This window comes from Neomonachus schauinslandi, chromosome 4 (assembly GCF_002201575.2).
Source record: "Neomonachus schauinslandi chromosome 4, ASM220157v2, whole genome shotgun sequence".
NCBI classification, from domain to species: domain Eukaryota; kingdom Metazoa; phylum Chordata; class Mammalia; order Carnivora; family Phocidae; genus Neomonachus; species Neomonachus schauinslandi.
Window position 1 is genome coordinate 8,353,424 of NC_058406.1, and position 21,192 is coordinate 8,374,615.

Sequence of the window (21,192 nt, forward strand, 5' to 3'; positions counted from 1 at the left end):
GCAGGGTCAACAATGCCCTCTCCCCCTTCCCCATATCCGACTGGGTCACAGGGGTGGTGTGACAGGCCATGCCCCATGCACAGTGAGCTTTGCTGGCCCACCTACCCCCGAAGCATCAGTCCTTTTTTTTTTTAAGATTTTATTTATTTATTTGACAGAGAGAGACAAAGTGAGAGGGAGAACACAAGCAGGGGGAGTGGGAGAGGGAGAAGCAGGCTTCCCGCCGAGCAGGGAGCCCAATGCGGGGCTTGATCCCAGGACCCTGGGATCATGATCCGAGCTGAAGGCAGTCGCTTAATGACTGAGCCACCCAGGCGCCCCAGCTTCAGCCCTTTGATGACTCAGTAGCAGCTGCCTGGTCTTCCCAAGCTGAATACCACCAGTGTATCCAACTAGCCTCTAGTGACAGGTACTCAGGGACAGTGGGTCTGAAGCACCCCATTATCTGAGCCCCTCAGGTCTCCTCTGTGGTTCCCATGCCCTGGGGCCTCAGGGCAAAGAATCTGGTCTCTGGGTTTCTGGCTCCCTCCTCTGAGAGCAGACAGTTGGCTGCAGATGGCCTCACTGGGTTTGCATCCTCCTTCCCCACTCCCCCATCCCCGCCTCCCTGGCTGCTCTCTCTCCCCCATCGTAGCCCTGGAGGTTTCTCTGTGCCCTCTCCCGCCTCACTCCACATTCGTCCCCAGCCCTCACCAGTGGCCTTGGCTTTGGCTGCTGGCCACATACACTGCCAATCCTCCAGCCCAGAGCCCCAGACCCCTCATGGGTCTCTCTTCTGACTGCCCCATGGTCAGGGGAGCTCCTCCACCTGCAGCACCTCCCATGCCCCCACATCACAGCCCTGACATCCGGGCCCCACAGGCACCTGGATGCAACTCCTGCCTCTCACGCTCACTGAGTCTCCATCCAGCCTCTTCCCGAAACCGCCTCCGGGGCGGGTCCCAGTCCTCTCCCAACTCACCCTCATGGGGCTCTCCACATACCCATCCTAGTCCATCGCCCCAGAGCACTACCTTGCCTATTACTCTTTCATGGAAACTCACGGGGGGTGACCCTCTTCCTCCATGGCTTTCATCAAACCCATCAAGGCATCAATTCCCCTGATCGGCAACTCAGGTAATTGTGGACGGTGCCTTCCCCACCAGAATGTGTGAGATCCCCTAGAAAGGACTAAGGATGCCCATGGGGCAGGGGCTCTGCCTCCACCTTCAGATTGGGAATTCTAAAAGAGACTGAGGATGACCCCAGAGCTGGGGCTCTAGCTAGAGCCCCCCCAGGACACTGGATATCTCTTCCCAGGGCGCCCCATCTTCCTGGGACAAAGAGTGTCTCCCTCATCCCTGGAATCTCAAGGCCCTGCACAGAGCCTGGCCCCAGGGCTGGGGCTTCAGGAATGGTGAGTGAATGAATGAACCAATGAACAAGTGCAGGCTGGCCCAGTTTAAACCCCGCAATCCCATCTGACCAGCAGGTGGCACCAGGCTCAGAATCAAAGGAAAGCTGGAGGGCCACTGAGGTTTTATTGGTCACCATTTCCAAGAGGAGAGCAGCTGTGTGGAGACCCTCAGTCCACCCCCAGGACCAGCAGCTGAGCATCCTGGGGAAGGGCTGGGTGTGAGAGCTGCTGGGGAGGCCAGGAAGAGTGCCGGGCACCACACCCCTGCCCCTTCCGCTCAAACCAGTGCTGGGGGCCAGCCTCTGGGTAGGGCTTGGAAAAAGACCAAAGACAAGATACGAATGACTCCTGTTCAATCCAACACCAGGCCCGAGAGGATGGCATGAAGTGCGCATGAGCTAAGAGGGACACCACGTTGCTCCCCCAGCCACCCTCCCCATCTCCCCATCCCCACCCGGGCCACTGGCATCCATCCCTGGGCCCAGGAGAATTCGTATTCTAGATGAGGTGCTGCCAACCCCCCCCCCCAATGATCCTGCCCTCAGAAAGGAACGGGATGGGGATCAAGGGATCCAGAGAGGCCTGGAGGACAACCCCCCACACACACCCTGTCCTGGCCTCTGGGCAGCTTGGGTGTCAGTCAGGCGCCAGGCCCAGCTCCCCACTCCTCGCCCTCACAATCCCAGCCTTTGTCCAGCCGGCCCAGGCCTGGCTGGCTCTGCATGGGCCCAAGGGCCCCTGGAAATCAGAGCAGCTGGAGCCCCACCAAGTATTTTTCCAGGCCGGGCCAGGGGCCCTCAGAAGACAGAGAAGGATGCAAAGGGAGAGGTGTTCATTCGTCCGTTTGTTCATTCATTCCTTCCTTGGACAAATAATATTTATTAAGCGCCCACTTTGTGGCAGGCACGGTACTAGGTGCAGGAGGTTCAGCGGTGGGCCCAGCCCAGGCCCATACCCTCACCCATCTTATTTTCCAGATGCAAATATGTGCCAACAAAACCCCTCCTTCCCAGTGTGGGGGCTGGGCTTGGAGTATGGGGCAAGAGAGAAGTGGGGGGTGAGGATGGTAAAAGTGAGGATGCTACCGACTAAGACCTATGTACCCCAGACCTCTGCCCCTCCAAGGCGGGTGAGGTTGGAGAAAGGGGGTCACTCAGGGCTCCACCCACACACTGCTGTTGGTCACCCGGGCCCCGAACCAGCCCTTCCAGTAGACGGAGTCCTGACCCCCGTGCTCGAAGCGGACAAAGCGGAGGCCGGGCCCATAGTCGGTGAAGGTGTGCGAGATCTGGGGAGTGGAGGTAGGAGGGTCAGGTTAGGGCCCTGGTGCCTCACCCAGCCACCCCACCCCGGCGCACTTTCCCGCCTCTAGCCTCCCCTCGATTTCTCAGCCTGGGTCCCTCTTCCACACCTCTCCGCCACGTCTGCCCCACCCTCGTTCCGTGGGCGGGGTTTCCACGAGCCCCGCCCCTCGTTCCCAGGCCCCGCCCCGCCCCGCCACCCGGAGCCTCCAGGCTCACCTGGATCCAGCCCGCTTCGTCGCTGTCTGGGGGCACGGCCACCTGCCCGCTGCTGAACTCGGCCAGCACGTCCTCGTGCTCCGACAGCAGCTTCACGGTGAGCTCGTACAGGCAGCCGGCGTCGCCGCGGCCCGAGTACCTGCCCCGAGGGAGGGAGCGAGTGCCGGCCGCGCCCTGCTGAGCCGCTACTGTCGGCCGGGCCTGCTACACGGGTTCTCATTTCCGCCCAACCCCGCCGGCCCGTACTACCAAGGTCCCCGTTTTACAGATAAGGAAACTGAGGCCGCAGAGAGAAAGGACTCGCGCAAGGTCCTAACCCAACGACTACACCCCAGGTCGGCCAGACCCAACTCTGAGGCTAAAGCCAGCCCACAGTGACAAGTTTTGGGTTTTTGATTGCCAACATTTAGAAATCAGGAGGGGAGGAGGAGTTCCACCTTCTCCTGAAAACCCCTGGCCCACGTGACCACAACCACTAGAGTTGGGAGGCAGCGGCCCGTGGGACAGGGCAGCGGCTCCAAGTTGCCCCTCACACACACACACCCCCCCCCCTTCACCCCGTCCCCTTTCCCTTCCCCACAGTCCTGGCCCATTGCCACGGCTGCTCACCAGTCCTTCGCCACGATGGCCGGCTGAGTGGTGTCCAGCAGCTCCTCCCAGTAGCCCTCGGCCTGCAGGTCAACAACCTGCGCTTTGCGACACCACCTGGGGAACTGGAGTTAGGAGGGAGTGGCGACCCCTCTCCCCCGCTTCGCCCTCCATCCCCCTTCTCCTTACTCAAAGGAGGAGGCGAAGTACTTCTTGACGCTCTCATCGTGGATGAATTCCACCCCACAGTCTCCGGGCAGGTCCTCCACCCTCCAGCCGTCCCCACCGTGCTCCACGTCGCACCAGCCCTCCAGGTCCTCTGTAGGAAGACGACAGCCCCACCCTGGTCACCCACTCCCTGCTGAGGGTGTGGCAGGGCTGGCCCTTGCTCCTATAGTTTGGGGGGGGTGGTTGCAGGGCTGGGCAACGTGGGACTTGAACGGTGGGCTGGGCAGGTGATGGTGCGGGTAGAACGGGAGGCCCTTCCTGTCCGTCCCCAGATCCTCTCTCCCTCCTGGGAGGGTCCTCCCGAGGGCCGGTGTTGCCCCAGCTCGCTGAGGGGAAAAGGACCTGGGAAAGGGGACCCCCAGAGAACAGGCAGCCAGGGAGGCAACCACACGTACAGTATGTGTTGGGGCCACCCTGCAGAGCATTGCTCCAGGGCTTTATCTCATTGAGCCCTCCAAAGCGGGCTAGCCTTGTTCCGGCCCATTTTGCAGCAGGGCAAGTTGAGCTCGCCGAGCCCCTCACCTTCCCCGCACGGATTGCGCAGCAGGTTGCGCCGCCGCTTGCTCAGGAAGTAGAACTGCTGCCAGTGGTCGCGCTCGTCCTCGGCGCCGCCCTCGGGCACCAGCCCCTCCTGCTGGCACTTGAGCAACCAGAGGGGGGCGCCGTCCACCAGCTCCTTCCAGCGCAGGCACACCAGGCGGCAGGCCTGCACCAGCTGGGCGGCTGGCAGCTCGGCCAGCACGCGCAGCAGCAGCGGCTCGGGCAGCTCGGCCAGGTACGCGGCCGCCTCCGCCTCCGCCGCCGCCGCCGCCGCCGCCGCCTCCGCCTCCTCCGCCTCCTCCGCCTCCTCCTCCTCCTCGGGCCGCTCCTCCCCGGCGCTCGCCTCCTGCGCGCCCGCCTCCTCCTGCTGCCCCTCCGGGCTCACCTCCTCCGGCTGGCCCACGCTCTCTGCAGGCGGGGGTGGGGCGCTGTGACTCCGCTCAGACTGTCCCCCTCCGAGCCTGAGAACCCCCGTGTGTCGGCTATCTGCCTCCCACCCAGCCCTGGGCAATCCTCAGCTGGGCCCCAAGATTCTGCGCCCTGAGACTGGTGCCCAGTGGAGGAGGTCCACCCAAGGGGGAGGGGCGGGATGAGGGCCACAGACCAGCCCCGTCCCAAGAGTGGCCTCAGAGGACTCAGTTGTCCCTGCAGGGCCAGTAAACCTGAGAAGACAACAGCAACTGATAATATTCCTATAAGGGCATCCATCTATTGCACGAACTTGACTCCATGTATCACACATCCACTCCTTTATCCTTACCACGACCCCCTGAGATCCCTGCTCCCCTCGCCTCCTCCGGGGAGTGCTCCCAGACTTCCCACCACGACATCTTCCCACTGTGGAGTTCCTGTCCTTCCTAGCTCTTGTCCTAGCGTGTGTTGGCTTGTAAACACCTCTCTCAGGACCAGACTGAGCGTGAGAGGGCAGGAACTGGGTCTGGAACCCTCCCTGGCACACTGTCAGCAGCTAATGTCTCCTGGGCATTTAGCAAGAGCTAGGCATTGTTCTAAGCAGTTTCTTTACTCTAAATCCTTACAGCATCTCTTCGAGGCTGTTCCTACTGCCATTGCTATTTCATTGATGAGGAAGCTGAGGCGTAGAGAAGTGAAACCACCCGGGATCACACAGCAAATGAGCCGTCGGAGCCTGGACTTGAACCCAGGCAGTCCAGCTCCAGAGCCACCATTAACCACCATGCCCTCTATAAAATAATGTATTGCCTCTGGAAGCACCGTTATGAGTTTGATTTTGACTCGCCAAATGTTACACCGCTGGTATGAGAGCAGGGCCGTGGCGATCTGAGGCTGAAGGGAAGGGAGCACAGGGGTTGGAACCCCCTGCCAGCCACAGCTGTGTGACGTGGGGGCTCGCCAGAAGAGAGCAGGTATACGGAACAAGGAGATATAATAAATGCTGGAGAAACGAAGGTCCTTTCACTCGCTTTTTTACCTACCCCTGGCCCTCCGTTTCCTCATCTGTGAATGGGAGTAATCATTGGGCCAGGCCATTCAAACAAGCGCTGATGTTCCGATCCCCTGAGGAGGGGGCCAGGGCACTCTAAATCGTAAGGAGGGGGCAGATGTCAGGAGCTACAGGCTGGGCGGTCTCCTGGAACCCAGCCGGCCTCAGCTGGGCCATCAAAACCTTGAGTAAGCAGATACTGAGCACACTGTCTCAGGAGGAGGAAGACATGGTGGCGAGGAGATGGGGCCACTCCGGATGATGGGGGAGGAGGGACAGTGCTCTCAGAGCTAGGATGGGGGGGTGGGGGTCCTAAGGGCTAGAGCCTGGAAAGCCCAGGCGGTGGTAGAAACAGGCCGAGCCTTGGGGGAGGGAACAGGCAGGGCCTAGACCCAAGTCTGTGTGTTGCCAGGACCCCAGCCTGTCAGTGCTTACCTCCCCCCACCACATGCGGTATGTCTCTCCTCCCGCAGTCAGACCCTCGAACTGAATCAGGGTGTACCTCTTCTTCAGAACCCAGAGCACAGTCAGTCCTCATAAATCTTACTTAGTGAATCTTATTGAGCATAACACTTTCCTTCATTAATAGCTCTTTTTTTTTTTTTTTGCCACATCTTTATGATGTGGGGGTTTACCCTTTCTTTTTTGCCAAGAAGAAACTGAGGCCCCCGAGAGGCTCACTAGCTTCGCCCAGGAAAAATGGGTGTGCAGAGAGGAAAATGCCAGGCCCCAAAGCCACATCACCCGTTTGTCTTGCTGCCCACAGCTCTCTGGGGAGCTGGGCCCAGTGTCCTCACCTCTCCACCTTTCCCCCTGCCCTGCCCTGGCCCTGCTGGACACCTGATGCTCCCCCGAAAGGTGCACCTTGCCCGGTCCCCTCTTCTGGCCTCAGGCCTGGCACTCCAGGCCCCAGATCTGATTACAGCCCCCGCCCCCCCTTTCCAGCACACACAACTCTCCACATTGTTGCCATCGGAAAGTTATCTGGCCCCTGGAAGCTGCCTCCCAGGCTGACTCACTCACCTGCATTGGGCCCTGGAGTCCAGGGAATAGCTGAGCCCTGGGAAAACACAGGAACCCATTCTGGGACCCTATAGAGGGTGTGGCAAGGGGGTCATGGATGGGGAGCAGGGGCTGAAGGAGATGGGAGTTTCAGGGCTAGAGGAGAGGGGCTTGGCCTCCTGAGCGTGCATCAATATTTCTGGTGGCCTGCTCAAAGCAAGGCCCACTCTCAGATGGGCCCAATGGGGCAGGGGTGGGGGAATCTGCAGGTAGGTCTTTTTCCCACCCTGACTCAGCAGGCAACCCCTAGAGGCTCAGTAGGGAGTTCAAAGGATGGGGTGTGGGGGGGTCTCTGGTGCCAGACAAGATGACTGGGCAGTCTCTGAGGGCCCTGAGCACAGGCGAGAGCTATGCCCCAACTCTCCCTCACGGGTGGCCTGATCCCCACTGGGCAACCAGCCACCCAGTTGAAGAGCAGCCCCTCCAGCCAAGGGAGCCCAGGAGGAAGAGTGGGATGGGGTGGGGAGAGGCCGGTAACCCCAAGAAATCCATGGGGATACAGGCAGCTCAAGGGCCAGAGCTGACAAATGAAAGAAGTTGATGGAAGAAAAAGGCTTGCAGCCTCCTACATCCCAGATGGGTCCCAGACCCAGACCCAACAGACCCTAGGAAGCTGACAGGCGGGAACGTGGGATTACTCCTATGCTATTTCCCTGGTAAATAGGACCCAGGAGCCTGTCACCTCTAGAGGCCTCCAGCCAGACAGAGGGCTGCGCTCTTTTAAGACTGTCTCAAGGGCTTTGCTTGGGTGAAAGTTTGCCGCGCTGGGTGCCGGGGACCCCCTCGCTCTCTGATGCCCCCTCTCTGTAGCAGTCGCCCGCCTGCCCCGGTCTCCCCTCCCGGGCTGAGCGAGTGGATCCGGGTGGCGGCAGCTACCTGGTTCACCGTCTCCGTCCATCGCTGCGGAGGGCGGTCTTGAGAGGAGGAGGAGCCGTAGCGCTGCGGGGCTGCGGGGCTGCCAGAGTCCCGCGGCGGCGGCGAGTCCCGGCGCTGCCCGCGTCTAGGTCGGGCCCGGCTGGCCGCGCCTCTTAAAGGCCCCCGCCTCCGCCCCCGCCCCGCCTTTGGCCCGGCGCCGGGACGCCCCGCAGTCCGGAGCGGTCGGCCCCAGGCCTGAGGCTACCGGTTCCTCGGCGGCCCCGGGAGGCTGGGAAAGGTCGGGAGTCGGGTCTTTTAATGGGGGGAGGGAATCCGATTTGGGGCGTCTTCCAGCTCCCTCCAGGGTTGGGGGCTGGGAGGTGGAGGCTAGGGGGCAGCGAGTTTGGGTCAGGTGGAGGGTGCGGGGCGCGCAGTCCTGGAGGAGGGAGGGGGCGGAGGCTCCTCCCGGCGCCCCCACCCCCAGGTAATTTTCCTACGTCGCGATGGGGGGAGCGGCGCGGGGAGGGCCGAGGGGCGGGGGCGGGGCAAGGGCGGGGTCTGGCGGGCCGGGGCGGGGCCGCACGCTCCCTCTCTGGCAGGCAGAGGCCCGCTCAGCCCCACCGCTGAGAGGGACCGCGCAGCGGCGGCCGAGCGCAGGTGACGCGGGGGAGTGGGCGCGGGGAGCTCCGCGGTGGGGATGCGGGCGGGCCAGGGATCCGCGGGCGGGCGGACTGGGCGGTTTCCGGGCAGTGCGTGGAGCGAGGCCGGGTGCGGACAAGGCCCAGGCCTCGGGGGCTGCGCGGCGCGGCCGAGAGCGGCGACGGAGGCTAGAACCCGGGCTGGGGTCGCTAATCGATGCCCAGGGGTCCGAGCCCCGGCTTTGGGGGGCACTTTAAGGCCACAACGCGAGGTGGGAAGGCTGCAGGCGCGCCGGGGATCCTGAGGCTGAAACCCAGCCGCGGGGGTAGAGGTGGGAGTATGGGAAAGGCCTTTCCCCGTCGCCCACCCCCTCTCGAGTCCCAACCGGGCAGATCATTTATTCTGCGGCCTTGAGAAGGTCTCTTGAGCTCTTTGGACCTCCGTCGGAGACAATGATAATTATCCCCCTGCCCCCGAACCTTTCTCCCTCCTCCGTCTGAGGACTTGCTGGACGGTTCTGCGGTCCTGCGCATTGTTACTTACACTCTAAAGCCTGGCCCATTGGAAAAGGCTTGCTCTAGAATCAGAGAAGACTCTCTGTCCTCTGTCTGTGTGACCTTGGGCAGGTACTCGCACCCCTCTGGGCCTCCTTAGCGTCGTTAGAGGCTGCTGTGAGGTGACAGTAAAATCAATCACCTTTATTTTTTTTTTTAAGATTTTATTTATTTACTTGAGAAAGAGAGAGTGAGCAAGAGAGCATGAGCAGGGGCAGAGGGATCATGACCTGAGCCCAAGGCAAGCGGCTTAACCGACTGAGCCACCCAGGCACCCCCAAATCAATCACCTTTTATCAAGCATCTGCTGTGTCAGGTCATTTGAAACCATTTTAGTACCGTTCCTGGCCCCATTTTACAGAGGAGGAAACTGAGGCTCGGAGAGGCACGGTGAATTTCCTGAGATCATAAATGGCAAATACTCAGTTCTGGGGAGGGGGCCCGGTCTCTAGTGTAGCTTTTCAATAACCACAGGGGGGGGGGCGTCCAGAAGCCACATGCCATGGCCGTGGGGAACATCAACGAGCTCCCCGAGAACATTCTGCTGGAGCTGTTCACGCACGTGCCCGCCCGCCACCTACTTCTGCACTGCCGCCTGGTCTGCAGCCTCTGGCGAGACCTCATTGACCTGGTGACGCTCTGGAAGCGCAAGTGCCTGCGGGAGGGCTTCATCACCGAGGACTGGGACCAGCCCGTGGCCGACTGGAAGATCTTCTACTTCCTACGCAGCCTCCACAGGAATCTCCTACACAACCCGTGTGCTGAAGGTGGGGTGCAGAGTGGGTCTGGCATGCCCCCAACGCACACACTGTCATGATAGCAGCTGACTTTCATTATGCACTTACTGTGAGCCAGGTACTTTGGATGGTTTAACTCCTTTAATCCTCTCTCAATAATCCTAAGAGGTAGGTGCTGTTAGTGCTCCCATTTTTCAGATGGGCAAACTGAGGCCAAGAGTGGCATTTTTGTATTCCATCCTCATTTCCCCAATGACCTGTCCTAGGAGAGAGACTGTTGGCCAGTTGGGACTACTTGTGCCCAAGACCCAAGACCAGGAAGTCAGAGCCATAATTTGTGGGCCTAGATCCTACACTCCAGGGCTAGGCCTCCTAGGACTGCCCCAGAGTGCAAAGGGGACTTTACTTATGGAAGAATGAGAGATCCAGTCTTCTTTCCAGCATATTACAACAACAGGTAAAACGAAACTTCTACATCATCTAGAGCTCCCTTTTCCCCTTACTGTGGTGTAACTCATCGCCTCAACACTAGGATGAGATGGGTGCCTCATTTCCCATTATGTGGGCCAAATTCTGGAGCAAAATGATAATGAAATGACTCCAAGCTGTCCAGAGCTTTCAGATGCCTGCCTCACTTGGCTCCCCAACAGCTGTGTTCTTGACCAGCAGTTGGCATACTGTGGTCCATGAGCCAAATCTGGCCCAGAAGCTAAAAGTCGTTTTTGCAGTTTTAAATGGTTATTAAAAAAAAGAGAGAGAGAGAGACTGCAACAGAGATAGTATGTAGCCCACAAAACCTACAGTATTTTGGCCTTTTACAGAAAAAGTTTGCCAGCTCTTGTTCTTAACTCCAGTTTTCAGAGGACAAAACCAAGGCTCAGAGAGGGAAAGCAACTTATCTAAGGTCACACAGCCCAGTACTGGTAGAGCTGGGACTAGCCCCAGATCAGATCTGTCTGGCTGGTGTCAGAGCGTTCTCCATCACAGAAGGTATCTGGTCATCCACATGGTCACATGTCTTGGGATTCCCAGTGGAAATCCCTTACCATGATGCTGGGCACACAGGAAGCATCTAATAGAAGACAGCCGCTATTGATCTGCAGTGTCCCACACAGTGTCCCACAGCATGGGGCTTGAGGGCGGCTACAGAGATCCAAAGAGAGGATCTGGGAGGAAGGGGCACTTGCAAGAAAGAGACCACTGGGGGGGTGCTTCCCTATGATGTGAATTCTGCTTTCTGGCCAGAGGGCTTTGAATTCTGGAGCCTGGACGTGAATGGAGGTGATGAGTGGAAGGTGGAGGATCTCTCTAGAGACCAGAGGAAGGAATTCCCCAATGACCAGGTCAAGAAATACTTCGTGACTTCTTATTAGTAAGATCTGAGGCTGGGGAACTGTTGGGGTTGGGGGGAAACCCAAGTCACTTCACCCCAGGGTCTCCTGCTCTGGGAAGGGCAGTCTTCGCCCCCCACCCCCCAGTGCCCTAGTGCTGAGCCCCAGCCCCTCCCACCCCTCTGCCCACCCCCAGCACCTGCCTCAAGTCCCAGGTGGTGGACCTCAAGGCCGAAGGGTATTGGGAGGAGCTGATGGACACCACACGGCCGGACATCAAGGTCAAGGACTGGTGAGTGCCTGGGGCGAGGGTCTGGGGGAGGGGGGCCTGCTACTCAGGCGCCCCACCCCCACCCTGCCCCCCATCTCCAAGGCCCTGATGGGCCCTCCCTCTGCCCGCAGGTTCGCAGCCAGGCCAGACTGCGGGTGCAAGTACCAGCTGTGTGTTCAGCTCCTGTCATCAGCACACGCACCCCTGGGGACCTTCCAGCCAGACCCGGCAACGATCCAGCAGAAGAGCGATGCCAAGTGGAGGGAGGTATGTGGGCCAGGAAGAGGGCAGGTGGCGTATCGCCCAAGGCCGAGACTGCAGTCAAACAGGCCTGGGTTCAGATCCCAGCTCTGCTGCTTCTGACCTGGGCCTCAGCCGCTCAGGCTCTGAAATGATGCTGGCAAAGCCATGTTCAAAAAGGTTGACTGTTATTAGTTACTAATATCGGTTATTATTACTATCTAGACCAGGGGGCCGCAAACATTTTCTTAACAGGCCAGATGCAAATATTTTAGGCTTTGCAGGCCGAGTTGTCTCTGTCCCAACTACTCCACTCTTCAACTCTGCCATTGTGTGGTGAAAGCAGCTTTATGGACATGGCTTTGTTCCAATAAAACTTTATTTACAAAAACAGGCCGTGAGCCCCGAGCCATAGTTTGCCAGTCTGACCAGTGCTGTCCAGTAGAATTTTCTGCAATGAGATAGACGGTCTGTGTCTGCAACTGTGCAGGACGGTAGTCAGTAGCCACGTGTGACTATGGAATGCTTAAAAGAACCAGTTTCTGCTGTGACTGAGGAACTAAATTTTTAATTTTATCTAATTTTAATTAATTTCAACTTAAATAGCCACACGTGTCCAGGGCTGACCGTAGTGGACATCTCTGGGCAGTTTGCAGAGTTTCCTTCAGTTCCCTTGAGTTGTACTTAGGTAATCCTGTGGAGTGGCCCCGGGAGGATTTTGCTCCATTTTACAGATGAGGAAACTGAGGCAGAGAGGAGAAGTGGCCTGCCCAAAATCACAGAGTTAGGACTAGAACTCAGTTCTGCTGACTCCTTGTCCAGCACTAAGATCTTGGCCCCTTCCTGACCTCTCTCCCTCCCTCCACCTGTCCCCGCCCCCCCTGCCCCCCCACTCCACCCCCGCCAGGTCTCTCACACATTCTCCAACTACCCGCCCGGCGTCCGCTACATCTGGTTTCAGCACGGCGGCGTGGACACTCACTACTGGGCCGGCTGGTACGGCCCGAGGGTCACCAACAGCAGCATCACCATCGGACCTCCCCTGCCTTGACGCCCCCCAAGCCCTGATCCGCCAAACTCTGACTGCTGTCAGAGAAGGGCTGGGTTAGGGGAGGGGAGGGGGACCAGGCTCCCCCAGACCTCCTAGTTCATCCTTGCCCCACAGTTGCCTATTTTATGGAGCCTCTCAGTTTGTGCGGCCCTCACACGCCAAGGGGGGGCCAGTGCTCTAGGCCCCAGGTCTCAACCAGTGATGACAGGGGAGGCCTGTGTCAACCCCTCTAAGAGATGGGGCCCCTGAGGTTGGGGAGGTGCAAGGTGTTCTCCCAGGCTCCTCCAAGAGTGGTCTCCAAGCTCAGATGCCAACCTAGATGTGTGTCTCTACTTTCTCCTCCTGGGCCCTTTCTCCCTGTCTCCATTGGGGGCCCTCGGAGCAGGGACAGTCAGGACATCTGGCAAGCCTGTGGCTGCCCTGCATAGTGCAGATGTTGGGAGGTGACCATGGAGCTCAGACAGATCTGGGAGTGGAAGAGGGGCTGTGCTGGCCTGTCCTCTGCCTCATTCTGCCACTTCCAAGCTCTTTGCTCTGCCCGCCTGCTCGGAGAGGCGACTTGGACCCAGAGGCTCAGGCGTAGTCGGAGATGGGCAGGGCCAAGATGGAGTGGGGGCCAGGCCAGGTCTGGACTGACCTTACTGTCAGTGAAGCCCCAGAAGTCAGATGGGTATCAGGTGGGGGCAGAATCTCCAAAAGATCCCTGGAATCCCGTGCATGATAACCCAGGGCAGGTGGGGGGAAGGATTAGACCCTGAATCTAAGGATGGGGCATGCAAGCCCTGGATGAAGTGAGTGGGTGGTTTTCAAGGACCACCTGTCCACCTCCATGCCTAGACCAGCTTCCCTGGGGCTTGAAATGCCCTATCCCACCCTTGGAACTGCCTTTCCTGAACCTCCCCACCCTGCCCAACCTCACTTCTACCTCTCCCTCCTGCTGGAAGGACCCCAGCGCTCGGATTCTGCCCCTGCTGCATGCAGCTAAATAAAAGGTGTTCCTAGCCCAACTGTGTCCTGTGGTTTCTGGGAGGAAAGGCAAATTTCATGGGAAGTCCTGCCCTGGACCTGCAGAAGGTGAGCCTGTGCAGCTTCTGTCCAAGGTGCAGGGAATGGTTGACATTTCAGGAGCCAGACTATGGCAGGACCAGAGCCCCAGTACAGACCCCTTAATGAGCTGCCAACATCTCACCCCTGCAGCCCTCCAGTACTGTGAGCTTCCTCCAGAGGCGGGGCCACAAGGCCGGCGGCGGCGGTGGGGGGTGGGGGGTGGATATCTGGGTGGCCCCTGGATACACCTCATGCTGGGGCAGCAGTACTCTCGCAGGCACTGCTCTCTGGTGTCTCACCTACTCTGCCAAATGTTTTACTGACATTAGATGAAGCCAAAGCATTTAGAACGGTGTATGGCACACAGTAGGTGCTCAATGTACTGTTTAATTATCTCAGTAGCGAGCTGGATTAGGGCCTCAGCCATGGCAGGGACACCACTCACTAGCTGTATGTAAGTTAGCAAAAGACACCCTTGGGGGAGATGAAACCCTGGCGAGTTAACAAGGTGGCCTGGGCCCGGCATCCTTGGGCAGTGCACAGCCTGCACAACCCTTTTTGGTTGCCTTAAGTAGATGCTTGATGATTACTTGTTGAAGGAAGAAAGGAATTCATGACAAAAACGCAGAGAGGTTTTTACCTTTGAGTAAACTGAGGTCTCCGAGGCCATGCCCTAGTGAAAGCCAGGCTCCAGCCCGGAGTTTCAGCAATCACCCTCCGGAGAGAAGCCCGCCTCCCTCCCTATAGCGGAGGAAACTGGTGAGGAGTCCTCGGAGTGGCTCGCGCAGAGGTGGAGACTAGGTTAGGAGAAGGCTCGGAATTCCCGGAGGGAGGAGAAAGCAAAGGGAAGCGGTGGGACCCTGCTGCTGAGCCGCCGATCACCTGGAGGGGAAGACAGGTTCAGGCTACGAGGTCCGGGGAGTCCATCGCGCAGCCCCGGCAGCCGCGGAAGAAGCGGGCTGCCGGCTGAAGAAGGCTGTGGGCGGGGCGAGGCAAAGCGGTGGGCGCGGCCTCGGAGCCCGAGGGGGGCGGCCCGAGAGCGGCGCGTGACACGGGGCGGGGCGGGGCGGGGCGACAGCGGACGGCGCAGCGAAGGCTGCAGGCTCCAGGCCGACCCGGAGGTCCGGTCCCGCCGGGCGTCAGGTCCCGCGTCCAGGTCGCGGCCCAGCTGGGGAACGGGCTGGGCGGGGGGGGAGGGCGCGACAGGACCGGGAAGGGCTTGGGTGTCTGACCCCGGAGGGCGGGGGCGAGGGAAGGAGGGGCGGGGCGTTAACTGAGCCCGCGGCGCAGTCTCCCGCGGGCGGGAGTCCGGGGCCGCGGGGTGGGGGCCCGGGCGGCGCGCTCTACGCGCAGGGCAGGATCCCGCGCGGCCCGGCTCTGGCTCCGACTCCGGGAAGTGCTTCCTGGGAGCGACACCCTGGCCACACACCTCACTGGTGGCGACCCGGCCCAGGGCCCATCTGGGACCTCCCGGCACCCCCACGCCCGCGGGTCCTGGGACTGGCTTTCCGAAGCCTCAGCTTCTGCTCTCGAGAAATGGGCGTGGGCGTAGTAACCGTGCCTGCAGGGGTCGTTGAGAAGGTCGCGACTCGGGCCGGGCATGTGGGAAGCACAGGTACCCCCGGGGTGGTGGGGGGGAGGCCTCACCCCATGCCCCATCCGTGCGCAGTCAGGCTTCGCCCTAGACCCAAGAACGGCAGAAACTAAGGAGGCTGATAACGTGCGACCAGACCCAGAGACCAGACTCTGGACGCCTCGGCGGGGAGCTCTTCGTACCTAAGTCGCCTCTAACTCTGACGCAGCGACTTTTATTTGGCCTAGACAGTGTTTTTAGAAGTTGCCAACACTTAAAATCTGACAGGTTTTGTATTTTCGAAATTGTTTAGAGTTCCTCCTGAAAAAGCAGAAGACCTAGCCACACGGAGTTTTTACCGTCATAGCATTTTTGCACAAGGTGCAAGCACCTTATTTATTGTTCTCTGCCATGCTGAAATGCTCCTGCCTGGGCAGGAGCCAGAGGGTGCGCCCACTCTCATTTTTGCTGGGATGGTAGCTGAGAAGTCTGTGGAGGGCTTCTTTGGCCAGGTCTCTATGGAAAATGAGAAGCCTCCTCAGAGACTGTAGGTGTGGGAGGGGAATATTCCCTCCCTCTCCCACCTGTGAGCAGATGAGGCCCATCTGAGTGACAGTGGCTGGCCTTCCTTCCCCCACCCCACCCCCACCTGGGGGATCCCCTTAGAGATCTAGATTCAGGCCAGGGTGGTGGCACTGTAAATTTTCCAAAACCCTTGTGCAACTCAGGTGTAGAGGGAGGAAGGTGTTCTTGGGGGCAGCTAACTACAACCACTGGAGAGTGTTTTCGCGCCAACCTTAGAGTAGAAGTAATGATGCTCTGGAGCACTTCTCTGCCAGCCGGGTGCTAAATGCTTTATTTGTACTAACTCAGTCCTCCCGGCCCTGCTGAGGTCGGGACAGTTGCTTGCTCCTGCTACGGCTCCCCAGCTAACCACTGCAAGCCAGGATTCAATCCCCTGGCAGTCTTGCTGAGGGTCCCTTAATCGGCTTTGCAGTTTCTGAGCATTTCAAAGTGGGCTCTGGCCTGATGCCCCAACCAGAATGGAGTGGCAGGCGCTCCTCACTGGGGTGTTTTATCACATCTGGCTTCCAGGCCAATGTGAGCAATTTGGGGAGAGAAAGTTGGTTTTAGCACTAGCTAAATGACTTAATGAAGCTGTGACGTAGAATGTAAAATCTTTATTACACCCCCAGACTAACTGAATTCCCAGCACTAAAATAACCTGACCACAAATTCCTACAGAGCTCAGACAACGGCGTGGCCTCGGCAAGGTCTGCCAATTCACTGGGCCCAACAACTTAAAATTAAGTGATTATTTTTTTTAACAGGGGGATGGGGGGCCTCTTTAAATATTAACCCCTAAAGTCTTTATTAACATTTTTATTACACTCTTTCAAATGTGTGCAACGTGTGTGACTGCTCCATATTTTGTACTGGAAGAAGGCTCTAACCCCTCTTGTTTCACAAAAGAAAGAGGATGAAGAGCCCCCGGCCCAGGTCCCTGGAAATCTGAGGGGTCCACCTCCTTGGTCAGGGCTCATAACCACTGTTGCCCCTCACAGGCCTGTGGGCGCCCGCTCCCTCCCCACCAGCCATGGCCCTAGTCAGCATCAACGAGCTCCCCGAGAACATTCTGCTGGAGCTGTTCACGCACGTGCCCGCCCACCACCTACTTCTGCACTGCCGCCTGGTCTGCAGCCTCTGGCGAGACCTCATTGACCTGGTGACGCTCTGGAAGCGCAAGTGCCTGCGGGAGGGCTTCATCACCGAGGACTGGGACCAGCCCGTGGCCGACTGGAAGATCTTCTACTTCCTGTGCAGTCTCCGCCGGAACCTCCTGCGCAACCCATGTGCTGAAGGTGGGCTGGGGGCTGCCCCGGGCTGGCTCCCTCGCTGGCTCCCTCCCTTTTCCTGAAACTCAGGGCCTTTGCCCCTGCGATTCCCACACTATCTGGAATGTTCTCTCACACCCCTGACACCGGACCACACGCTCTTGGTTCCTCCTCATTCTTCAGGTCTCAGTTCAGACACCTGCCCTGGGCCCCCATCTGGAGACTGTGCTCCCCCACCTCTATCCTGTCTGTTCCATTTAGTTCCTTCGTAGCACTTTCGTAACCTGTGATTGCCTGTTGTATCTCGTGGTTTTTGTTTTTGTTTTTGTTTTCTCTGCTACAAACTCCAAGGTCCAGGGGCCTAATGGGTCTTGTTTGCCACTCTACACCCAGTGTCCACAATGACGCCTTCACACATCCGGTGCTCGAAAAACGTTTGTTGAATGAATGAACAAACTGCACGTTCACCTTTCCCTCTCTAGCTCAGTCTAAGCTGCCTGACATGTTTGGAGGGCGTCCTCTGTACCAGGCGCTGGACTTCACCCGGCTGAGGGCTTCACAAATGTCATTATCCTCCCACTGTCCCCATTACCCAGAGGAAGGAAAGGAGGATTTCCAGAGGTGACTGCAATCACATCATTTGAGGCCCCTGTTTAACTTATAATGTTCTCTTGTACCTGCCAGGGTCTTTTTCCTTCACTGAGCACCCACTGCACACCAGGCTTCTTGCTGGGCTACGGCAACAATTAACAGAGGCATAGTTTGTACACTTAGAGTCCCTGTCGTGTCGATTTTCTCTCTTGATCCTCACAAGGACCTGGGGAGTTGGCCAAATAGGTAGGGTTGGCTCCATTTTATAGATGGGGAGTGTTAGGCCATGGTGAGGATCCTACCCAAAGGTCCGGAACTGCCCAATTGCCGGGGCCTGGTCCTGACTGATGAAGGGCCCTCAGGCCCCTCTCAGAGGCCCCATAGACCGTGGCTCAGACACTCAGTCTCTCTGCCTGCCCCAGATTCCACTCAGAAGCTGCCCAGCCGGGCCACCAGCTCAGCTCACACAACTCCACAGAGCCCCCCTGCAGCCCGGATGTGCACTGGGCTGGGGGCTGGCATCCATCAGTCCGGCCTTGCTTGGATCTCTCCTTGGGCCTAAGCGAGGCACAGCCCCACTCCTGGATTTCTGTGTCACTCCTCTGGTTCTCTCCTGGCAGGCCCCAGGGCACCTGGGGAATAGGTGTGGGCTCGTAGGAGAGGGAGCAATTTGGAAAAGCTCCCTTGGTGATTGTTCTGGAAAGCCTTGGCAGGGAAACACTGCTGGTTTTTTTTAAGGTCCTCTTGGCTCAGTCTGAAGGAGGAGACCAGAACCTACAAGCCAACCTGGTGGGGATCACGAATACGGGGTTCCTGCGTGCCACCAGCACTGAGGATGCCCATCTTCACAGTTATCCCTCCCACCCTGGGCAGAGGGGGTCAGGGCAAGCTGCAAACCCAGAAAACCAGTCCTTGGGCCCCCTCGGATCTCAGTTACTTAGTTAGGGTGTCGGGAAATGTCAGTCGTCAAGTAAGTGGTCTGCATTGGGACAAACTGACATTAGTCACCAAGAACAGAAATATATCACAGGCCCTTCATAACTTCCTGTTTTGAGAACTGAAACTTTGGTATTTCCCGGAGCCCCTCAGCAACATGAAAGAAGGAAAGGCTAGTTTAGAATTTTTGGTAATACTTTTTTTTCCCCCCAGCTTCATGCTAGGAGTCAAGCCATTCAGGAACGGAGGGGGAGGGGGAGGGTCCCAGATCAGAGCTGATATGGCAGGGACAGGTGGAAACGTGTTGGAGGAAGGGCACTCTGTAGGGGTGCTCCGAGCCACAGCTGGGGTGCACCCTTGAGATGTGAGCATGAGCAAACCCTGCCTTAACCCCCCTCCTCCCTCCCTGGCCCAGGTGGGCAGGACTGGACCGGACATTTACACAGGAGATCTGACCTCGGCTTCTGTTTTTCCCTAGAGGATATGACATCCTGGCAAATTGACTCCAATGGGGGAGACCACTGGAGGGTGGAGAGCCTCCCTGGAGACCATGGGACAGATTTTCCAGACTCCAAAGTCAAGAAGTATTTTGTCACATCTTTTGAGTAAGATAAACAACCGAGCTGGTGGTTTTGAGGGGGAGAGGGGTCAGGACCCCTTTTGCCAAATCTCAGGCCTAAGTGAGGGCCTCCCTGTGCAGCTGGAGGAAAGTGGTTCCCAGACGGGCTCAGCGTCTCTGCTTTCCATGAGCAGGAGTACTCAGTGGCCAGGATTAATAGCAGTGGCGGGGGGTGGGGGGGTGGGTAGTAATCTGAGGGCGCTGGGAGCCACTGGGTGATTAGGGTAAGTCAGAGGTGTGTGCAGCTTCCTCATCTAGGAACAGGAATTCACGGAGGTGCCCTCATTGGGGCCCTTGAACTAGGATCACGTGCCACCTAGGCACAAGTGGGTCAGAGCCCCTGCGCCAGCCAGAGGCAGCGGTCCTGCAGCAGTCAGGGGACACTGCTGGGTCCTGGCCATGCAAAGCACACCCGGGAATGTAAGCCTTTCTTTTTGCTCCACAGGATGTGCCTCAAGTCCCAGCTGGTGGACCTCAAGGCCGAGGGCTACTGGGAGGAGCTGCTAGACACATTCCGGCCTGAAATCGAGGTTAAGGACTGGTGAGTGGGGCTCGGGCCATGCTCTGCATCCTTCCCTCTTCCTGCGGACACCTATAGGCAGTGCCCACTCTGTGCCCAGCGGTGTCCTAGGGTAGGGGCTGCCCCAGGAGCCAGCACTTGCTCATTCCGCACCTCCTGGCCTGCCACCCTGCATCAGCAAATGCTAATTCCAGCTCACAGATGGGCAGACCGAGGCCTAGAGATAAGTTGTCACAAACAGGTACTAGAGCAACAGAGGCAGCAGGACCCAGCCTCCCTGGACCTCACTCCCACGCCTTCTGCCCATCTGCCTCCCCTAGTCCCTTCACTGTGCATCCCTCAGCTCTTTCCCAGGCTCCTGCTCTGTGCCCAGAGCTGTGCAAGGCCCCAGGGCCACCACTCTAAGGGGAAGGGGTGGGGTCTGAGGAGCGTGCAGAGCTGCAGAGGGGTGGACAGCAGGGCTGAGCAGAGGGTGAGCTCTGTACCAGCCCCCATCACACAGGCCACCCCTTGAATCTCCCAGAATCCCCAGTCAGATCCGTTATCACGTACAGGAAGCACAGCTCCCACAGCCCAGGATCTTATCTCTGTGGAGCGCCTTTTGCTTTGTTAAGGGGACGTCTTCACTGGACACCCAGAAGCGTTGCCACTTTGCTCTGATGTGGCCCCGCCCAGAGATTGCTCACCCCGGGGGGCACAGCTGGGCCTCAGGAGCAGAGCAGGGCAATCCAACTCAGAGCGCCAGTCTATGGGTCTGCTGCCTACCCTCCTCCAGGGTCACCTTCTGTCCGGGGGTGTACAGTCCTGAGCCCCACCCTCCCCCAGGTTCGCTGCCAGGGCAGACTGTGGCTGTACCTACCACATCCGAGTCCAGCTGGTCTCAGACAACTACATCGTCCTGGCCTCCTTCGAGCCCCCGCCCGTGACTATCGATCAGTGGAACAATGCCAAGTGGACGGAGGTGAGGCCCAACCTGCTTGCCCCTCGCCACCCACTTCTTGGAGCCCCTGCCTTCCAGCCTGCCTGGCTCTCCCTTGCAGGACCTGGCGCTTCCCCTTTCCCCTCTCCAATGGAGTGATCACCCCATCTTTTCCCCTCCCCAGTCCTCGTGATCACTTCTTCCTCTCCCCTCCTCCCAGGTCTCCCACACTTTCTCGGATTACCCCTCAGGGGTCCGCCACATCCTCTTCCAGCATGGGGGCAAGGACACCCAGTTCTGGGCAGGCTGGTACGGGCCCCGCATCACCAACAGCAGCATCACTATCAGCCCTAAGATGACCAGGGACCCGGCCCCCTCCACAGCTCAGCCTGAGACCATGCAGGGGCAGGAGAAGGCTGCCCGCCCGCCCTCCTCACTTCGTCTCCACAGGCCCTTCTGACAGTCTGTCATCTGATGGCCATTCATCCGTCCTCTGTCTGGGCCACCGACTTCCAAAGGTCCCCTCCAGCTGAGCCTGTCGTGGGCAGTGAGGGGCCCCTGCCCCGGGAGCTCCTGCCCCAGTTCCAACCTTGGGCAAACCCACCAGTTTGTGGTAACTCCCTGTCATATGCTCTGACATTTTGTGACAATAAATGTTTTCAGTAAAACCAGCCTGGG

General features: G+C 58.7%; 3 protein-coding genes across 5 annotated transcripts; 2 read left to right on the plus strand and 1 right to left on the minus strand.

The window, feature by feature from the left end:
* Window positions 1-2,245: 2,245 nt before the first annotated feature.
* Window positions 2,246-7,813, minus strand: FBXO2 (F-box protein 2). 2 transcript variants are annotated; one of them, XM_044913874.1, is made up of 7 exons: window positions 7,673-7,813; window positions 4,568-4,680; window positions 4,255-4,525; window positions 3,694-3,823; window positions 3,526-3,621; window positions 2,917-3,055; window positions 2,246-2,684 (listed from the first exon to the last, which is right to left on the minus strand). In XM_044913874.1, the coding sequence occupies exons 1-7, from the start codon at window positions 7,692-7,694 to the stop codon at window positions 2,550-2,552; spliced, it is 906 nt and encodes a 301-aa protein (XP_044769809.1). In that variant the 5' UTR covers window positions 7,695-7,813; the 3' UTR covers window positions 2,246-2,549. The 2 variants fall into 2 exon arrangements, with proteins under 2 accessions (XP_044769809.1, XP_021539107.1); XM_021683432.1 differs by having other exon boundaries at window positions 4,255-4,680.
* Window positions 7,814-8,255: 442 nt separating this feature from the next.
* On the plus strand, window positions 8,256-13,471 carry FBXO44 (F-box protein 44). Of its 2 annotated transcripts, XM_021683433.1 has the most exons (6): window positions 8,256-8,308; window positions 9,320-9,611; window positions 10,827-10,953; window positions 11,109-11,204; window positions 11,315-11,450; window positions 12,331-13,471. In XM_021683433.1, the coding sequence occupies exons 2-6, from the start codon at window positions 9,347-9,349 to the stop codon at window positions 12,472-12,474; spliced, it is 768 nt and encodes a 255-aa protein (XP_021539108.1). In that variant the 5' UTR covers window positions 8,256-8,308; window positions 9,320-9,346; the 3' UTR covers window positions 12,475-13,471. The 2 variants fall into 2 exon arrangements, with proteins under 2 accessions (XP_021539108.1, XP_021539110.1); XM_021683435.1 differs by lacking the exon at window positions 8,256-8,308 and having other exon boundaries at window positions 9,185-9,611.
* A 1,118-nt stretch (window positions 13,472-14,589) lies between these two features.
* FBXO6 (F-box protein 6) lies at window positions 14,590-21,171 on the plus strand. The gene is made up of 6 exons (XM_021683436.1): window positions 14,590-14,677; window positions 16,660-16,956; window positions 18,935-19,061; window positions 19,521-19,616; window positions 20,421-20,556; window positions 20,735-21,171. Exons 2-6 carry the CDS (start codon window positions 16,692-16,694, stop codon window positions 20,972-20,974), a joined length of 864 nt encoding a protein of 287 aa, XP_021539111.1. The 5' UTR covers window positions 14,590-14,677; window positions 16,660-16,691; the 3' UTR covers window positions 20,975-21,171.
* The last annotated feature ends 21 nt before the right edge of the window (window positions 21,172-21,192 follow it).

What these genes read in the sequence shown, in the direction of transcription:
- FBXO2 (XM_021683432.1), bottom strand. Translation starts at nt 7,694, where the DNA reads ATGGACGGAGACGGTGAACCAG. An exon ending in GCGCAATCCGTGCGGGGAAG is followed by an intron (nt 3,824 to 4,254) that starts GTGAGGGGCTCG and finishes GTCTTCCTACAG; the next exon opens with AGGACCTGGAGGGCTGGTGC. An exon ending in TACTTCGCCTCCTCCTTTGA is followed by an intron (nt 3,622 to 3,693) that starts GTAAGGAGAAGG and finishes CCAGTTCCCCAG; the next exon opens with GTGGTGTCGCAAAGCGCAGG.
- FBXO44 (XM_021683433.1), top strand. Translation starts at nt 9,347, where the DNA reads ATGGCCGTGGGGAACATCAACGAGCTCCCCGAGAACATTCTGCTGGAG. An exon ending in ACACAACCCGTGTGCTGAAG is followed by an intron (nt 9,612 to 10,826) that starts GTGGGGTGCAGA and finishes CTTTCTGGCCAG; the next exon opens with AGGGCTTTGAATTCTGGAGC. An exon ending in GACATCAAGGTCAAGGACTG is followed by an intron (nt 11,205 to 11,314) that starts GTGAGTGCCTGG and finishes CTCTGCCCGCAG; the next exon opens with GTTCGCAGCCAGGCCAGACT.
- FBXO6 (XM_021683436.1), top strand. Translation starts at nt 16,692, where the DNA reads ATGGCCCTAGTCAGCATCAACGAGCTCCCCGAGAACATTCTGCTGGAG. An exon ending in GCGCAACCCATGTGCTGAAG is followed by an intron (nt 16,957 to 18,934) that starts GTGGGCTGGGGG and finishes GTTTTTCCCTAG; the next exon opens with AGGATATGACATCCTGGCAA. An exon ending in GAAATCGAGGTTAAGGACTG is followed by an intron (nt 19,617 to 20,420) that starts GTGAGTGGGGCT and finishes ACCCTCCCCCAG; the next exon opens with GTTCGCTGCCAGGGCAGACT.